The sequence below is a fragment of the Vipera ursinii genome (genome assembly GCF_947247035.1).
Source record: "Vipera ursinii genome assembly, chromosome: Z".
Lineage (NCBI taxonomy): Eukaryota > Metazoa > Chordata > Lepidosauria > Squamata > Viperidae > Vipera > Vipera ursinii.
This window is the reverse complement of record NC_139517.1, coordinates 102,894,432-102,913,265: the sequence shown is the minus strand read 5'-3', so window position 1 is coordinate 102,913,265 and position 18,834 is coordinate 102,894,432. Positions and strand designations below refer to the sequence as shown.

Sequence of the window (18,834 nt, the reverse complement as noted above, 5' to 3'; positions counted from 1 at the left end):
GATGGCCTTGAGGCTCCACAGAGCCCTCAGCCAGGCCCCTCCCATCTGGTTACGATGCAGACCCAGCTGTGTAAGCCTGACAGCGTGGATGAAGATGACCCACAGCTGGCCCTGTACAAGGACGCCCGACGCAGGAGGCAGTCAATCAGGAGTAAACAGAGGAAGGCAATGGGGCACCTCGGAAGGAGGCAGAGAGAAGCCACGCCCTGAACTGTTTAAAAGGGGAATGTGTGGGAGGGCTGGTTTGCTGAAGGCAACCGTTTGAATAGCTCCTGTTTCATGGTTCGTGTCTTGTTTTGCTCTGTTTTATGTTAATAAATTTGGCAGGCTTAGTTCCAGCCTCTTGCCGTTTGTAAAGGGGTTGTCCCTGCCTTTTCTGCAGGGCTGGTAGTAGGCTGGTACAGAACAATAACCACGATGAGGTGGTCACTGACCTTGAGCCAGACATCTTAGAATGTGAAGTGGGCCTTAGGAAAGCTGAGCAACAACAAAGCTAGTGGAGGTGACAGTATTCCAGCTGAGCTATTCAAAATCTTAAAAGACGATGTAGTAAAAGTGCTACACTCAATTTGCCAGCAAATTTGGAAAACTCAACAGTGGCCACAGGATTGGAAAAGATCAGTTTACATTCCAATTCCAAAGAAAGGCAGTGCCAAAGAATGTTCAAACTATCGCACCATTGCTCTCATTTCACATACTAGTAAAATCCTACAAGCTAGACTCCAGCAGTATGTGGATCGAGAACTACCAGAAGTACAGGCAGGATTTCAAAGAGGCAGAGGAACTAGAGATCAAATTGCCAACATACGCTGGATCATGGAGAAAGCTAGGGTGTTCCAGAAAAATATCTACTTCTGCTTCATTGACTATGCTAAAGCATTTGATTGTGTGGATCACAACAAACTGTTCTTAAAGAGATGGGAGAACCAGACCTTCTTATTTGTCTCTTGAGAAACCTATATGCAGGTCAAGAAGCAAGGCTGTATACTGTTGTCCTGCCTATTTAACTTATATGCAGAGCACATCATGAGAAAGGCAGGGCTAGATGAATCAAAAGTTGGAATTAAGATTGCCGGGGGAAATATCAACAACCTAAGATATGTAGATGATACCACTCTAATGGCAGAAAATGAAGAAGAACTAAAGAACCTCTTGTTGCAGGTGAAGAAGGAGAGTGCAAAAGTTGGCTTGAAACTTAACATTAAGAAAACCAAGATCATGGCATCCAGCCCTCTCAATTCCTGGCAAATAAATGGGGAAGAAATGGAGGTAGTGATAGATTTTATTTTCCTGGGCTCCAAGATCACTGCAGATTGGGACTGCAGCCAAGAAATTAAAAGACACTTGCTCCTGGGGAGGAAAGCCATGGCAAATCTAGACAGCACACTAAAAAGCAGAGACATCACCCTGTCAACAAAAGTGCATATAGTAAAGGCTATGGTCTTCCCAGTTGCACTGTATGGCTGTGAAAGGTGGACCATAAGAAAGGCTGAGCACCAAAGAATTGAGGCCTTTGAACTATGTTGCTTGAGAAGACTCCTGCCAGTCCCCTGGACTGCAAGGCATTCAAACCGGACAGTCCTAGAGGAGATCAACACTGACTGCTCTTTAGAAGGCTAGATCCCAAAGTTGAAACTCAAATACTTTGGCCACCTAATGAGAAGGAAGGACTCACTGGAGAAGAGCCTAATGCTAGGAAAGATTGAGGGCAATAGAAGAAGGGGACGACAGAGAATGAGGTGGCTGGATGGAGTCACTGAAGCAGTAGGCATGAGTTTAAATGGACTCCAGAAAATGGTAGATGACAGGAAAGCCTGGAGGAATGCTGTCCATGGGGTTGCGATGGGTCGAACATGACTTCGCAACTAACAACAACAACAACCACTAGGACTCCGAGATCTCTCTCACAGTTACTACTATTGAGCAAGGTACCACCTATAGCTGTGCATTTGGTTTTTCCTTCACTTTGTGAAGATCTAGGAGTCTTCATTTTCTTGGCCTCCTGGGCTCCATACTCGGCAAAAGCCTTTCCTCAAGGCCTTTGCCACTGTAAATGTAGGCTAGAGGGACGCACACACCCCTCCCAGTCTTTGTTCTTGGTGGCAAAGCCTTTTTGCAAAGATGACCAGAACCTATAGAGACGCAATCTCTCATAATGACAGGCCTTAGTAAGTCTTTTCTCAAAGCGAAACCATGACAGAGAGGCTGGAGAGCTCCCTTGATCATTGAGATCTATGTAAGGTAAGTGACCTAGTCGAGCAGGATAGGGAAGATGGGAAAATATGAGATATCTCAGTGGATCAGGAGATGCCTTGGATGATCAGAAGCATTAGCAACCATGGCCTTCCCCTCCCTGAGATACCTTGTGCACTTAACGATCTACACATTCAATTAGCGAATGTGTGGCGAAAGCAGAGAGTGATCTCGTTCAAGTTACGTGATTCACTCCTTGGAATCCTCAGGTTACAAATGCAATTGGCAGGCTCCATTTCATTTGAAACTCGATGACTACCTGTATTTTAATCTCAAATTGTTCTGATCTTGAAGTACCCCTATCCTGGAGATCTGAATAAAGTAGCACCTTGGAATAGTTACTTCAGTTGTTTCTGACTGTTTCAAGTACAGCATTTTTGTTTGGGTTTTAGTGGTCTGTGTTGGCTTTTTTTTGTTTTTGTTTTACTTTCCCCAGCCTAGCCAGTATAGGAACTCACTGCTGCTAGTTTAGAGTAGATGGGATGATATGGGAAAGGAGAGATGAGAAGAAATCAGCAATAAAATACAAAGACTGCTTCCAGATTAGCCACTTAGTTATTACTTTTTACAAAATTCTTTACTAAGAGTTCTTGTGTATGTTGCATGTAAGTTGGGCTGTGTGCCCAAGTTACAAATAAAGGAAGGGTGTGTTTGCATGCAATATTATGCTTTCTATAGAAACATTGATAAAATAGTTAAATGTACAGGCTACTTGGTTATTTTGTAGCTTTGTTGAATTTTGCTCTGTGCATGCCTTCTCAGCATGCACTTGTAACCTGTTGATGCAGAGGAGCACATTTAAAAAGCAAAATCTCTGTCACTTTGGGCTGATTTTGCTGAGCTTTAATTTCTCTAGATATTATTTATTTATTTATTATTTATAAAATTTATTGGCTGCCCAGCTTACTATAGGGTAACTCTGTGATCACTCTCTGTGGCCTTCCAATCAACTTCTGACAATTCACTTAACAATTATGTGATTCTCTTAACAAGTACAATGATTTCCTTAACAACCATGGCAAAAAAGGTCATCAAAGCAGGAATGATTCACTTAAAAACCATCTTGCTTAACAATGGAAATTCTGGTCTTAATGGCTGTCATAAGTCAAGAGCTTCCTGCATATGTAGAAATTTGATAATGTTTTATCACAAAGTTACATACAAACATAGAATATTGTAGTACATGCAGAAGGTAATTTACTTGGGTTCTTATCTGTTTCCTTTCTAGATTCTATGGCTACAAAGGTTTCTTGAAAGTATGCAGAAATATTTAAGTAAGTGTGTTCCAGTGTGTTTGTATCGTAAATTAATTTGGTAAACTTGGTAATGGTAAAAATGTCACATGGCAAACTCCATTATTCTGTAAACAATTTCAAATTCAATTGATAATTCTGCTGATTGACATAGGTAGTTAAATAATATAAAGTAGAGAATCCAAATCAGTGGTGAACAATTTATAACTATACTTGAAAGCCATAAAGGTTTAAGAAGTATGTGTAAATACAGTACATAGATATCATCCTTGATGACCCAGGTCTAAGATTAACAAAAAAGGCTTCATCTAATGCAGTTGTTGGTTCATTGGGTAAGTGAAGGTTGCTGAGTTAATTCTTAAGATGTGCAAAGAATGAGCACACAGTGACAGTTAATGGTGGATACTTCTGTATACCTCCTCCTTCATTAGATAGCCTTGTTGCCTCACTGGAGTAAGAAAATATAGAATCATCTGATTTATCATCTCCAACGCCAGAAGTACTGGTAGAACGCAAATGGTATTGGCCACGTCTTGCTTTTTCTATAAGGAAAACACGATACTGCAATAAATAGTATTGCAAATTTCTAAATAAAATTAAAGGGGACTTTTTATTTTAAAAATACTAAAATATAAATAAACATAATCCCCTCTGTCATGGTCATAAACCCCTCTGTCATGGTCAGATCATCACCTCCTGAGGCTGGTTTCCCGTCATGCCATCCCCCGCCGCTGGGCGGCGGAGCCAACCAGGTGGTTCCGCCCCAGGCGCCTAATGGACCCAGATCGGTTCCAGAGGGCGCTTGGGCCTATACCTATCACCCTTACCCACAGCCCAGTCGATGCCCTGGTGGAGGCCTGGGAAACAGCAGCCACCAGGGCACTCGACTGCGTTGTACCCATGCGACCTCTGACCCGTTGCAGATCCCGCTGGGCCCCATGGTTCTCTGTGGAGCTTTGGGAGATGAAGCATCGGAGACGAGGTCTAGAGAGCGGTTGGAGATCCAGCCGATCCGAATCCGACCGATTGCAGTTAAGAACCTTTATAAGGTCTTATCTTGCGGCGATAAGGATGGTGAAGTCTAACTACTTTGCCGCCCTTATCGCGTCCGCAGATAATCGCCCGGCCGCCCTGTTTAGGGTGACTCGCTCCCTCCTTAATCAGGAGGTGAGAGAGGATCCCTTGCAGGGACGAGCCGAGGAGTTTAGTCATCATCTGGCGGACAAAATCGCTCGGATCCGGACCGGCTTGGACTCTGACTGGGCAGAGTCTGATGTGGAGGAATCAGGCGGTCTTGAGCACGTTATCTGGACTGAGTTCGACCCTGTTTCCCCTGATGATGTGGACAGGATCATGGGGAGACTGAGCACCACCACCTGTTTGTTGGATCCGTGCCCCTCCTGGCTAGCTTATGCGGCTCGGGAGGGAACACGAGGCTGGTTCCATGCAGTAATAACTGCTTCCTTGAAGGAGGGTGTCTTTCCTGCCGCCTTGAAGGAGGCGGTGGTGAGACCCCTTCTCAAGAAGCCTGCTTTGGACCCGGCTGTTTTAAACAACTATCGTCCAGTCTCCAACCTTTGCTTTCTGGCGAAGGTTGTTGAGAGTGTGGTGGCGCATCAGCTCCCTCTGTTCCTGGAGGAAGCTGATTATCTGGACCCGTACCAATCGGGCTTCAGGCCCGGACACAGCATGGAGACGGCATTGGTCGCGCTGGTGAATGATCTCTGGAGGGCTAGGGACAGGGGTTGTTCCTCTGTCCTGGTCCTATTAGATCTCTCAGCGGCGTTCGATACCATCGACCATGGTATCCTGCTGCGGCGTCTCAGGGGGCTGGGAGTGGGAGGCACCGTTCTACGGTGGTTCTCCTCCTACCTCCAGGGCCGCTCGCAGTCGGTGTTGACAGGAGGGCAGAGATCCGCCCCGAGGTCTCTCATTTGTGGAGTTCCTCAGGGGTCGGTTCTCTCGCCTCTCCTGTTCAACATCTATATGAAGCCGCTGGGCGAGATCATTCGTGGTTTTGGGGTGGGGTATCACCAGTACGCTGATGATACCCAACTTTTTCTTTCCACCCCGAACCAACCCAGTGATGCCCTCTCCGTGATGTCCCGGTGCCTGGAGGCGGTTCAGGTCTGGAAGGGGAGAAACAGGCTTCGTCTCAATCCCGCCAAGACTGAGTGGCTGTGCATATCGGCATCTCGGGTTAACCAAGTTATTCCATCCTTAATGATGGGGGGTGAGGTGTTACCCCCCGTTGATAGGGCTCGCAACTTGGGCGTCCTCCTGGACTCACGGCTCAATTTTGAAGACCATATAGGAGCCGTGACCAGGGGGGCTTTTGCATGGGTTTGCCTGGTGCGCCAGTTGCGTCCCTATCTGGACCGAGACGCCCTACGCACAGTTACTCAAGCGCTTGTGACCTCCCGTTTGGACTACTGTAACGCTCTCTACATGGGGCTGCCCTTGAAGACCACTCGGAGGCTTCAACTGGTGGAGAATGCGGCCGCGCGAGTTGTAATGGGGGTTTCCCGATACTCCCATGTAACACCTCTACTCCGCGAGCTGCATTGGCTTCCGGTTGCCCTCCGGGTGAAATTCAAGGTGCTGGTTATTACCTATAAAGCCCTACATGGCCTGGGTCCGGGATATTTGAGGGAACACCTGCTGCCGGCATCAAACGCCCTTCGCCCAGTGCGCTCCCACAGGGAGGGTCTGCTCAGGGTCCCGCCGGTAAGAGATTGCCGGAGGGTGATACCCAGGGATAGGGCCTTCTCAGTGGGAGCGCCTGCCCTCTGGAACCAGCTGCCGGTGGAGCTGAGAACTGCCCCCGACCTCCGATCATTCCGCCGGGGCCTGAAGACCTGGCTCTTCGAGCTCTCGGGCCCAGGCTGAGCAGAAATTTTTAATTGGGGTTTTTTAATCGAGTACAGGGTCAATTTAATATTTTTTTAACTTGGTTTTTAACTTTTGTACGTCGGATTTTTTAATTCCCTGTAAACCACCCTGAGTCCTCAGGGAAAGGGCAGTATATAAATGTAACTAAATAAATAAATAATCAAGCATCATTTTGTATAAAGCAACCATATTTTCTCCCTCTGTCTGTCTGTCTGTCTCTCTCTCTCTCTCTCTCTCTCACACACACACACACACAAACACACAGACACACTAATGCGTTAAGTAGAAAAGCGGGTATTATGGCCTTGTGCAATTGATTATAAGGGACAGCAGTCACCAGGAAGAGCAATTTTTCTAAAAAAAAGAAACAAAAAATCCTCTAAGTTAAAGCCATCCAACCACATGCTATCCTAGTTCATTTAAATCAAGTAAGGTTGGAGCTGTACAAATGGGAGTGCTGTTTATTTTATTTATTTATTTATTTATTTATTTATTTATTTATTTATTTATTTATTTATTTATTATAAACCGCCCTTCTCCCGAGGGACTTGGGGCGGTGTACAGAGTAAGGTAGGTAAACATAATGAAACAGTACTGAAAAACAATAATCAAAACAAACTGGGACCCCAATTAGAGCTATCAGGCCAGGCCGGACTGCTGGAACAGGTAAGTCTTTAAGTCGCGCCGGAAGGTGCGGAGGTCGGGGGCCATCCGGATTTCAGTTGGTAAGCAGTTCCAGAGGGCTGGCGCACCCACTGAGAATGCCCTCCCCCTGGGGGCCACCAGCCGACATTCCTTGAGCGGTGGCACCCTGAGGAGGCCCTCTCTGTGGGAGCGCACAGGGCGGTGGGGTGTTGACATTGGCAGAAGGTGCTCCCGTAGGTAGTCCGGACCCATGCCATGTAGGGCTTTGTATGTCATTGTTAGCACCTTGAACTTCACTCGGAAGGCAACTGGAAGCCAGTGCAGCGCACGGAGGAGAGGTGTGATATGGGAGTATCGGGAGGCTCCCAAAAGTGTCCGTGCCGCTGCACTTTGCACCAATTGAAGCTTCCGAGTGGATCTCAAGGGCAGCCCCATGTAGAGAGCGTTACAGTAGTCTAGGCGAGAGGTCACAAGGGCATGGGTGACTGTACGTAAGGCATCCAGGTCCAGATAAGGCCATAGCTGGCACACCAGTCGTACCCGGGAGAAGGCCCCCTTGGTCACAGCTCCTATGTGATCTTCCAGGGATAGCTGTGAGTCTAGGAGGACACCCAGGTTGCGGGCCCTATCAACAGGGGGCAGTAACTCATCCCCGATGTTAAGGGGTGGGTATCTGAGTATCCTGGCTTGCCGGTACGTACAGCCATTCAGTCTTGTCCGGGTTCAGTTGAAGCCTGTTCCTCCCCATCCATTCCCGGACCGCTTTCAGGCAGCGGGACATCACGTCGAGGGCATCACTGATGCTGTTTGGAGTTGAGATGAAAAGCTGGGTGTCATCAGCATACTGATGGTACCCTACTCCAAAGCTACAAATGATCTCACCCAGCGGTTTCATGTAGATGTTGAACAGGAGAGGCGAGAGGACCGACCCCTGAGGGACTCCGCAAACGAGAGGCCTCGGGGTCGACCTCTGTCCCCCTGCCAGCACCGACTGCGAGCGACCCTGGAGAAAGGAGAACCAACGCAGAACCGTGCCTCCCACTCCCAGTCCCCTGAGGCGCCGCAGCAAGATACCATGGTCGATGGTATCGAAAGCCGCCGAAAGGTCTAATAAGACTAGGACAGAGGAATGGCCCCTGTCCCGGGCTCTCCAGAGATCATTCATCAGAGCGACCAATGCCGTCTCCGTGCTGTAGCCCGGCCTGAAGCCCGATTGGCACGGGTCTAGATAAACCGCTTCATCCAGGACCTGAGGAAGTTGGTGCGCAACCACGCTCTCAACAACCTTTGCAAGGAAGCGAAGATTGGAGACTGGACGAAAGTTATTCAATGAGGATGGGTCCAAGGTGGGCTTCTTGAGGAGAGGTCTCACCACCGCCTCCTTCAAGGCGGTGGGGAAGTGACCCTCACTCAGAGAAGCAGAGATGACCGCCAGGAACCAGCCTCGTGTCCCCTCTCGAGCCGCATAAGCCAGCCAGGAAGGGCACGGGTCCAGTAAGCATGTGAAGGAGCTCAACCTCCTCATAATCCTGTCCACTTCCTTAGGAGTCACAGGATCAAATTCCTCCCAGATGACGTCGACAAGACTGTCCATTTCTTGTTCTTCCAACTCTGCCCAGTTGGAGTCCAGGCCGGTTCGAATCCGAGCAATTTTATCCAACAGATATTGACCGAATTCCTCAGCTCGACCCTGCAAGGGTTCCTCCCTCACCTCTTGGTTCAATAGGGAGCGAGTCACCCTGAACAAGGCAGCCAGGCGATTATCTGCGGACGCGATAAGGGTGGAAAAGTAGTTGGATTTTGCCACCCTTATCACAGCGAGATAAGACCTGGTGAGGATTCTTAATCGCAATCGGTCGGATTCAGATCGACTGGATCTCCAACGGCTCTCTAGGCCCCGTCCCCGACGCTTCATCTCCCGGAGCTCTGCGGTGAACCATGGGGCTCGCTGGGATCTGCGCCGGGTCAGAGGCCGCAGGGGTACAACTCGGTCCAGAGCCTCCGTGGCTGCCTTTTCCCAGGCTTCCACTAAGGCATCCGCCGAGCTGTGAGCAGGGAGTGCATGTGCGTCCCCAAGCACTGCCTGGAACCTATCAGGGTCCATTAGACGCCTAGGGCGGTACAATCTGGTTGGCACCGTGCACCCACGGCGGGGGGTGGCAAAGGGGAAGTCTAGCCGTAGGTGATGATCGGTCCATGACAGGGGCGTAACAGTCGTGGCACCCCCACCGATATCATCACGCCACCGTCCAGACAAGAACACCAAGTCTGGGGTGTGGCCTCCCTCATGAGTCGGTCCAGAAATTATTTGCGACAGGTCCATGGCCGCCATGGAAGCCATGAACTCCCGAGCCAGTTCCTTTTGTTCGCCTGTGGAATTATCTTTTGTGGCCTTGTTAATAATTTTACAGTATTTAATATGCCATATTCGCTTACTTTTACACTATAAACAACTGCTGGTAAAAATAAGTATTAATTTCAAACTTACAGAAAGTTGGGTTTAACTGCGGCAACAAGAGGTTTATTAGCTTCCATTCACTTAGGAACAAAACACACAGATACTTAAACATTAAAGTGAAACTTTGTCACTTAGTGCTATTAGTCAAAAAATACTACAGCTCTTCTTTTTCTCTCAGATGGCTTTTCTCTGGCCATAAAAAAGATGAAAGTAGCAATGGGAAACGTGAAAATAGAAAGCATATAGTAAACAGAAAACATCCATGTGAATCCCAATAAACCTTTGTGAATCAAGCAGAGTGATCTGGAATCATACATTCTGTAGTTTCATATTGCTACAGAAGCTGGGCAGCTGATTAAAATCCCCAAAAGCCATTTTTGTACAATCTGGCGCCTACCTAATGAGTTGCTCTATATCTGACATCATCTCCAATCAGTATCACTAAGTGAATTTAAGTGAAATAGTTATCACTAAGTGAAATTTCATTTACAATAATCATATACGTATTCATGCAGCACTAGTAAACAAAATAATAGTATGCTGTTATTTTCACACAAGTGCAATTTACTAGGTCCATTTTACTTCCAGGACCATAACAAACCAATGCAGAAAACCATAATCAAACAATACCCAAAAGCACATGTAGACTCTTAGACTGAATATTATCTTCCAAAGGATCAAGGTCGAAGATGGAGCCAGGATCTGTGCGCCAAACTTTGAGATCTTTCCCCCAAAAAGAAACGACAGGACAGTAGGTGAAAAAAATCAAGGAGAAAATTCAGCTGCTCTATTATTAGCAAGACAGAGGCTATCCTGCTGCAACTGAAACATACACTTTCTAATTACTAAAAGACATTATTATAGCAGCCAACACAGTCTGAATTTGTGAAGTTATTTTCAAATAGAGCTGGGAAACAATCTATGGTATCAAATTTCCTGTTTATATTGATTTTATCTACTTCTTTGTATGAAACACTGGTTTATTTACATTACTCTACCCATAGGAGTAGATTCATATTTTTGTTTGTAGTCAAAATAGTAGCAAGTTTTTTAGAACAGTCTAGAAGCTGTTTCATAAGCAACCATCTTTTTAAAATAATATTCAGAATTTTAGCCATGTTAGTATAATTCTGTAACATTAAAAACATAAAAGTGTATCTAAACTTACAATCTATATATATATCCTGTCCTATATCTAAAAAAAATTATGCTGTATGCAAATGATAACCAAATATATGGAAAGTATACAAATTTCCACCTCTATTGTTTTTGGGAATTAATTCATATTGTCTGGAAAAAAAATATTATGAAACTTCCAAATTCTTATAAAAAATTTGTTTATGTTCTGCAATTCATATTCAGAAACTACAATGTAAAACAATGCTTGGCCATAAGTACGTCCAGGTCTTCATTTTCTTACTTGGTCAATGGTACTCAGTGAAGCATTGTTCTAATGAGTGGTATGATAATATGAAGCCATCTCTGTTGACTGCCAAGTTGCATTAATAACTTGCAAGCCCCAAAACTACCTTTTTCCTAAATGCCAATTGACAAGTGTATCTGAGAATAGTGTTGTCTCCATGATGGTACCCCAGTCATAAAAGACATGTTGCAAACCACTATTTCACATTTTATCTATAACAGGGGTCCCTGACCCCTGGTCCGTGGATCAGCACAGGGCCACGGCATACCAGCAACTGGGCCGCACAAACAAGCCCCATCTGTTGGATGCAGGTAGCACACAAAACCATGCCCCTCTGGTCCGCAGAAAAATCTTTCTCCACAGAACCGGTCCCTGGTGCCCAAAAGGTTGGGAGCCTCTAATCCAGGGGTGTCAAACTCAATTTCATTGAGGGCCGCATCAGCATTGCGGTTGCCTTCAGGGGGCCGGGTGGCCGTGGCCAGGGTGGGCATGGCCTACTGGGTGGGCGTGGCTAGAGTGTGTAAGGCCTACTGGGTGGGCGTGGCCAGCTCTACATCGTTCGCCTCAAGGGTGCCTATGGGGGCCTGGGCAGCAGTGGGACAGATCTGAGTGTTTCTGGCAGAAGGAGGGTCTCTGGGCCAGGGCCAAGGCAGTGGGGGCCGTTCCCTCATTGTTTCCAGGATGGCTTCGCGGGCCACATGAAACCACTTCGCGGGCCGGATCCGGCCCCCGGGCCTTGTGTTTGACATGTCTGCTCTAATCTATAAGAAGTGTTTTATTGCAATTTATCAATTTAATTTGCTGTTTTATAAGAGTTTGTTACAAATGATTTTAAATGTTTCACAAAACACTATGTCACACTGATTTTCACTGGCAAACGAGACAAGGCCCCAAAAATAAAACCTGTAAGATGCTTACAGTAAGGGAAAAAAATATTTGATCCCCTGCTGATTTTGTACATTTGCCTACTGACAATGAAATGATCAGTCTATAATTTTAATGGTAGATTTTAACAGTGAGAGACAGAATAACAACAACAAAAATCCAGAAAAACGCATTTCAAAAAAGTTATAAATTGATTTGCCTTTTAAAAAGTGAAATAGGTATTTGACCACTTTGCAAAACATGTCTTAGTACTTGTTGGCAAAATCCTTATTGGCAATCACATAGGTCAGACGTTTCTTGTAGTTGGCCACCAGGTTTGCATACATCTCAGGTGGGATTTTGTTCCACTCCTCTTTGCAGATCCTCTCCAAGACATTAAGGTTTCAAGGATGACATTTGGCAGCTTGAACCTTCAGCTCCCTCCACAGATTTTCTATGGGATTAAGGTCTGGAGACTGGCTAGGCCACTCCAGGACCTTAATGTGATTCTTCCTGAGCCACTCCTTTGTTGCCTTGGCCATGTGTTTTGGGTTACTGTCATCCTGGAATACCCATCCATGACCCATTTTCAATGCCCTGGCTGAGGGAAGGAGGTTCTCACCCAAGATCTGACGGTACATGGCCTGTCCATTGTCCCTTTGATGCGGTGAAATTGTCCTGTCCCCCTAGCAGAAAACATCCCCAAAGCATAATGTTTCCACCTCCATGTTTGATGGTGGTGATGGTGTTCTTGGGGTCATAGGCAGCATTCCTCCTCCTCCAAACAGGGGAGTTGAATTGATGCCAAAGAGCTTGACTTTGCTTTCATCTGACCACAATATTTTCACCCAGTTCTCTTCTGAGTCATTCAGATGTTCATTGGCAAACTTCAGATGGGCCTGTACATGTGCTTTCTTGAGTAGGGGGACCTTGCGGGCACTGCAGGATTTCAGTCCTTCACGGTGTAGTGTGTTACCAATTGTTCTCTTGGTGACTATGGTCCCAGCTTCCTTGAGATCATTCACAAATCCTCCCATGTAGTTCTGGCCTGAATCCTCACCATTCTCATGATCATTGAAACTCCGCAAAGTGAGATCTTGCATTGAGTCCCAGTCCAAGAGAGATGGACAGTTATTTTGTGTTTCTTCCATTTGCAAATAATCACACCAACTGTTGTCACCTTCTCACCAAGCTGCTTGATGATGGTCTTGTAGCCTATTGCAGCCTTGTGTAGATCTACAATCTTGTCACTGACATCCTTGGATAGCTCTTTGGTCTTGGCCATAGTGGACAGTTTGGAATCTGATTGATTGCTTCTATGTACAGGTGTCTTTTATACAGGTAACAAACTGAAATTAGGAGCACTCCATTCATTCATTCATTCATTCATTCATTCATTTATTAATTATTGGGACTTACAACAATAAAACACAATAATACAAATGTTTCAAAAGATTAAACTAACAAGCCCCAGTGATAAAATATTAAAAACATTTTCTTTTTAAAAAACCCTATCATCAGTCCAGGTCAGCCTGATGGAAAAGAAATGTTTTGAGGTCGCAACGAAAGGATCGGAGATCCAGGGCCATCCGGAGCTCAAGGGGAAGCTGATTCCACAGGGAAGGCCCTCCCCCTGGGGGTCGCCAGTCGACATTGTCTAGCCGACGGCACCTTGAGGAGGCCCTCCCTGTGTGAGCGCACCGGGCGATGGGAAGTCGTTCCTGGCAGCAGACGGTCCTGCAAATTTCCCAGGCCTAAGCCATGTAGGGCTTTATAGGTAAGAACCAGCACCTTAAATCTCACCCAGAGGGCAACCGGTAACCAATGCAGCTCACGCAGGAGGGGTGTAATATGGGAGTATCGGGATACTCCCATCAAAACCCACGCGGCCGCATTCTGCACCAGCTGGAGCCTCCGGGTGGTCTTCAAGGGCAGCCCCATGTAGAGAGCATTGCAGTAATCTATACGGGAGGTAACGAGCGCATGAGTGACTGTACGTAGAGCATCTCGGTCCAGATAGGGGCACAACTGGCACACCAGGCGAACCTGGGCAAAAGCCCCCCTGTCCACAACTCCTATATGATCTTCAAAACTGAGTCGTGTATCCAGGAGGACGCCTAAGTTGCGCGCCCTATCAACGGGAGGTAACACCTCTCCTCCCATAACCAAAGATGGAACCTCTTGGACTAAACAAGATGCCAGTACGTAGAGCCACTCAGTCTTGGCCAGGTTGAGCTGGAGCCTGTTCTTCCCCATCCAGATTCATACCGCTTCCAGGCAGCGGGACATCACGTCGAGGGCATCACTGGGTTGGTTTGGGGTGGAGATGAAAACCTGGGTATCATCAGCATATTGATGATACCTCACCCCGAAACCACGGATGATCTCAGCCAGTGGCTTCATATAGATGTTGAACAGGAGGGGAGAGAGGACCAACCCCTGGGGCACTTTAAGAGAGTGCTCCTAATCTCAGCTTGTTACCTGTATAAAAGACACCTGGGAGCCAGAAATCTTGCTGATTGATTAGGGATCAAATTCTTATTTCACTCATTAAAATGTAAATCAAATTATAACTTTTTTGAAATGCGTTTTTTTGGATTTTTTGTTGTTATTCCATCTCTCATTGTTAAAATAAGCCTACCATTAAAATTATAGACTGATCATTTCTTTGTCAGTACAAAATCAGCAGGGATCAAATAACTTTTCCCCCACCATACATGTGTGTATGAAAAATTCATACAGTAAAAGCATAGATATTGAATATGACAATATATATATTGAAAAAAGTTTGCATCTAATTCACTAGTCTCTAAAGCAGTTTTTCTTAATCCAGTATCCTATAGAAAGATCTGACTACTATCTTTAGCCATTCACTACTTGCCAATTCAGTGTTAGCTAAACAGAATCTGACACTGTTCAAATATTCTGAGGAGAGTTTTAAACTAGTGACATGCAAAAGAATGAATACATTTTATTTTCATCTTAGTATACAGATGAACTATTATACTTACCAAGTAAAATAATATTTTATAACAATAAAACACTTGTCTTACATGACATTGAAATGGTAGAACTTAATTCCTTTTGTACTGATCTATAAAAAATGTCAAATAGCAATTTGTTCTGTGATTACTTTTATTATTAAAATAGTTAAAAGTGTTAATATTGGACTTTCATATTAACAATTTAAATACTTGTATTGTCTTTAAAAAAATAAGCTATTGTCAAGTAATTTAATGATAGATTAAAATTTCTTTCATTATTGGGTTAATTAATATTCTCATTACTTTAGAGGGCATTGCAATTAGCATTTTTGCTGGGAAACAATTATTGTCTGATAATCCAAAATGACCTAGCATTCTAATATGATAAAGAAATTTGATATGACACAAAAGTACATAACTTCAAATGTCATTAGAGTTTCAGTTATACTAATAATTATCTGATGTCAGGCTCAAAAAATCAAAACAGACATAAAGATTCTTCTAAGTAATTTCCTTTATTGTTCCTCACCCATAGATAGAAACCTTTGCAAACTAAAGCATATTACTTACACCATTAAACATAGACTCATAGAACTCCTAAGGAGAAGCTGTTCTGGCAATTTTCCTCCCATTCAAACTACCTAAACTTCACTATCTTTTGCATAGATAGATAGATAGATAGATAGATAGATAGATAGATAGATAGATAGATAGATAGATCAGATGTGGTATGTACATGTATATGTATGTATATGTATATGTGAATAATCAGGGATGGCCACACAAGTGTTTCTGATTCAGTAAATTTAGAGAATTGACTTACCTACAATTATTCCAGGTCTCCTGTCCATTTCAACTATATGTGGGTGAACGCCTTTGTATGCAGCATCACTAACCACTTGGGTATTCCTTCTCACCCGTTCAGTTACAGGGTCATCCACTACTGGAGTGAATCCTCTGCCTTTTGTCTTCTCAAAATCTTCATGATATTTGACCTGGAGAAAAATATGTATATGTATATTTTTCTGAGATTCAAGTATTAAGAACAGTAAAAAATTATTGGGCATTGCCATTGGCTTGTATTCAACAATATACAGAATTACTATCGTGCAGAAGGATGTTCTTCATGTTTTTCCTCCCTGAATTCTCTTCAAATTGGCTCCAGCAGGTCACTAATGGAGACTACAGAGAGTACAAAAGTAAGGGATAACTGATTCACCTGGCAGATATTATTCCATCAGCAAATGATAATATCACATTTTGTGCGCATATTACATAAGTGCTTAATCATCAACATGCAATTTTTCATTGCCAGTATATGCCTTTATGTCTATAGCATACGTCAGTTTCCGTGATGATCTTTAAGAATATTTTAAGTAATTGCATCATTAGTCACAACCAATTACATTCTTATGCAAGTGTTGATATTAAACTGGCTTAATTTCAAATAGTGCTTCATATTAATTCACAAATTACTAAAGCTAATCCAGATATTGCAGTCTGTATACAGGTAGCTTTTGATATCTGCAATTATGCATATCTATGACTGAACCATTGAGATCAGTTTTTGATAACCATGTAAAAAGTTTCAGCTTATTGCAATTTGGACCTTATTTTTTTATTACTTTGCAGATGGAAAAACATGACAAAAGAGTTTTTGTGCATGCATAAAGAATATTTATAAGAGTTAGATGATCTATTCAGTATTCCTGTTTGCTCGTCCTGAATCCTACGGTACTTAGGCAGTATAGTCACAAGTATTCATATGGCTTCTTTGCACCAGCAAAATCTGTCTCCCTCACAATATTATACGACGCTAACACAGACCAGTCGCAGTGTGAAAGTTTACAACAGTAGTGAACCAACAAGATTTGCCACAACCAAATGAGGATAAAGAGGAGCACATGTACAGTAGGTGGGTGCGTTGTCATAGAATAATAGGGGAGGAAAAGTGATAAAGCTTGTGAAAGGAAAAGAGAATGAACATGGTCTCCCAAACCCAATCCCCAATTCCTGTGGAGTGAAGGCCTTATTTCTTATGACTTTGTATTTACTGGTTTTATATACTGGAATAGAACCCACAGATAAGGAGACCCACCTCTACTTTTTTAACCCTTCTCAAAGATCATAATGTATCTTGCACAATCCATATACATAACTTTGCAAAATAATCTCAACAACCACATTCAGAACTCACTTGCACACATGAACCACTAACATGCACAGGCACAAGGCAGTGTGTGTCATCCTCTCCTATTAAGTTTTGGAATGTGGAAAGAAAAGCACCATATGACATGTGTTTAAAAAGCCACTCAGTGAATTATTAGATAAATTGTTTAATTAGTATTGTAGGGGGGAAATTACATTGTTAGCAACTCCATTCCATCAACCATGGTGTAAGAAGAAATCAATTCTCACTTCAGTTGTGTGTGCAAAGTCTTGTCTGTTAATTCAGTATACAACACAATATTGCTCCTTAGAACATACTACTTATGTGAAGAATCTACCCTACCATTGAGATGATGTTTTGTGTTTCTTTGACATGCCTTAACTCGGGTGTGTCTAGAATCACGCTAGGTCTACCTTTCATTTGCTGCTGATCTCTGCTGTACTTGACCTGTAAAATACATCATCATCATTACATAGAAATATTTTGACCACTGTTAACCTTTGAAACTACTAACAATATTATTATCAGCAGCAGTACTGCAATAATATGTCCATTCAAAACATGAATATCGGTGACCCAATAACTTACCGTTTATAATATTTGAATGGCTAATGGATGTTACAAAGAAAGATTATTTAAACTTCAAAGAACTAATGGTAGTATTACACAAAAATGATATAGAGCTTAAAAAAATGCACACATTTTCACCTAATTAATGACAGTCATTAGGCCATATGGATGAGCATACCTTTCTGTAGTCATTTTAAAATTTCAAAAAGGAAGATCCATTCTTGATCAAAAACATAAATTTATTAATGCAAAACAATTAAAAGAAAAAAAAGAGACAAAGGACTTGCCGAGCTGATATTTTCTTGATTCTTCTTGACTCTTTCCATTTCAGGAGTGACACTCACTGAAGTACCTTTACCAAGCTGCTCTTTATAGCAAACCTGATAATTAATAATTAAAACACATATAACCTGTGATTGAACCATATTAAGTAGTGCATTGCATTAAACAACATTTGATAGTTAAATTCCCTTTTACCAGTTTGTTTCAAGATTATTAATACTGCATATTAAAGGCTAAAAAGAATGCTTTCTCTCTGGTTCACTCTTTGGGAGGGAATAAAAATATGAATATACATAAATATTGCTAACATAAATCTAAGTAAAAGTTCCTAGAAGAAAAATATATACAAAAATAATTTCTTTCTAAAGTATTTAGAACATGGTGAATGCATAATGATTGAATGGATAATTTCATCATTCATGACAAAGGCTAACAGGTAAAAATCAGAACATTATTATTAGAAGTTGCAAAATGATCAAAAGATGTTTGAAATCAGGAGAAAGATAATAAAAGCAGTTAAAAGAAAGTAGTGCTGCTCATACTTATAAAGATTTTAGAAAATTTAGAAAAGTAGTTTCAGAATAACAGTACTGAGAAGAAAGATTTCTTTACAAGATTACAGGATTTCAAATATGGTTATACCAAAATACTTGTATTTGGGATATATGTTTCTATTACACTATTTTATTTCACAGCATATAACAATAATAACATCACTACTACAATTTTTACTATTTATATAAAGCACAATATATAAGACCAGTTAAACTTACTGTGCTAATATTTTTCTGATTTTTTTTCACATGTTCAGTCACAGGGGTCTCTGCTACTGTTATGCCAGCACCTAGCCTTTTCTTGTATAGTACCTTCATTAAACAAACAAAATAAAATAAATACAACATTTCTAAGAAACTTTTGGATAAGTGGGGAAGGAACTATTCTGTTATTTGAAAATGTGGAGATATTTTAGTTTTCCATGAGATAACTACACCAGCAGAGAAACTCTTCATTTTTTCAACTCTTATCCACTGGAATTCATA

General features: G+C 43.0%; 2 protein-coding genes across 3 annotated transcripts in view; both read right to left on the bottom strand.

The window, feature by feature from the left end:
- Positions 1-18,834, bottom strand: part of LOC310649502 (LIM zinc-binding domain-containing Nebulette) — a 204,748-nt gene that overhangs the window by 20,061 nt on the left and 165,853 nt on the right. For both annotated transcript variants that reach the window (XM_083377987.1, XM_083377988.1), the window contains exon 5: positions 15,596-15,767. In XM_083377987.1, coding sequence (XP_083234113.1) covers positions 15,596-15,767 — 172 coding nt within the window. The remainder of the gene's footprint in view (positions 1-15,595; positions 15,768-18,834) is intronic.
- The window catches only part of LOC310649892 (uncharacterized protein), a gene marked incomplete at its 5' end in the record, with an annotated part of 62,294 nt that continues 60,996 nt past the window's right edge, over positions 17,537-18,834 (bottom strand). Inside the window, 2 exons of the mRNA XM_083378723.1 lie at positions 17,537-17,892; positions 18,568-18,660. Coding sequence (XP_083234849.1) covers positions 17,755-17,892; positions 18,568-18,660 — 231 coding nt within the window. The 3' untranslated portion in view covers positions 17,537-17,754. The remainder of the gene's footprint in view (positions 17,893-18,567; positions 18,661-18,834) is intronic.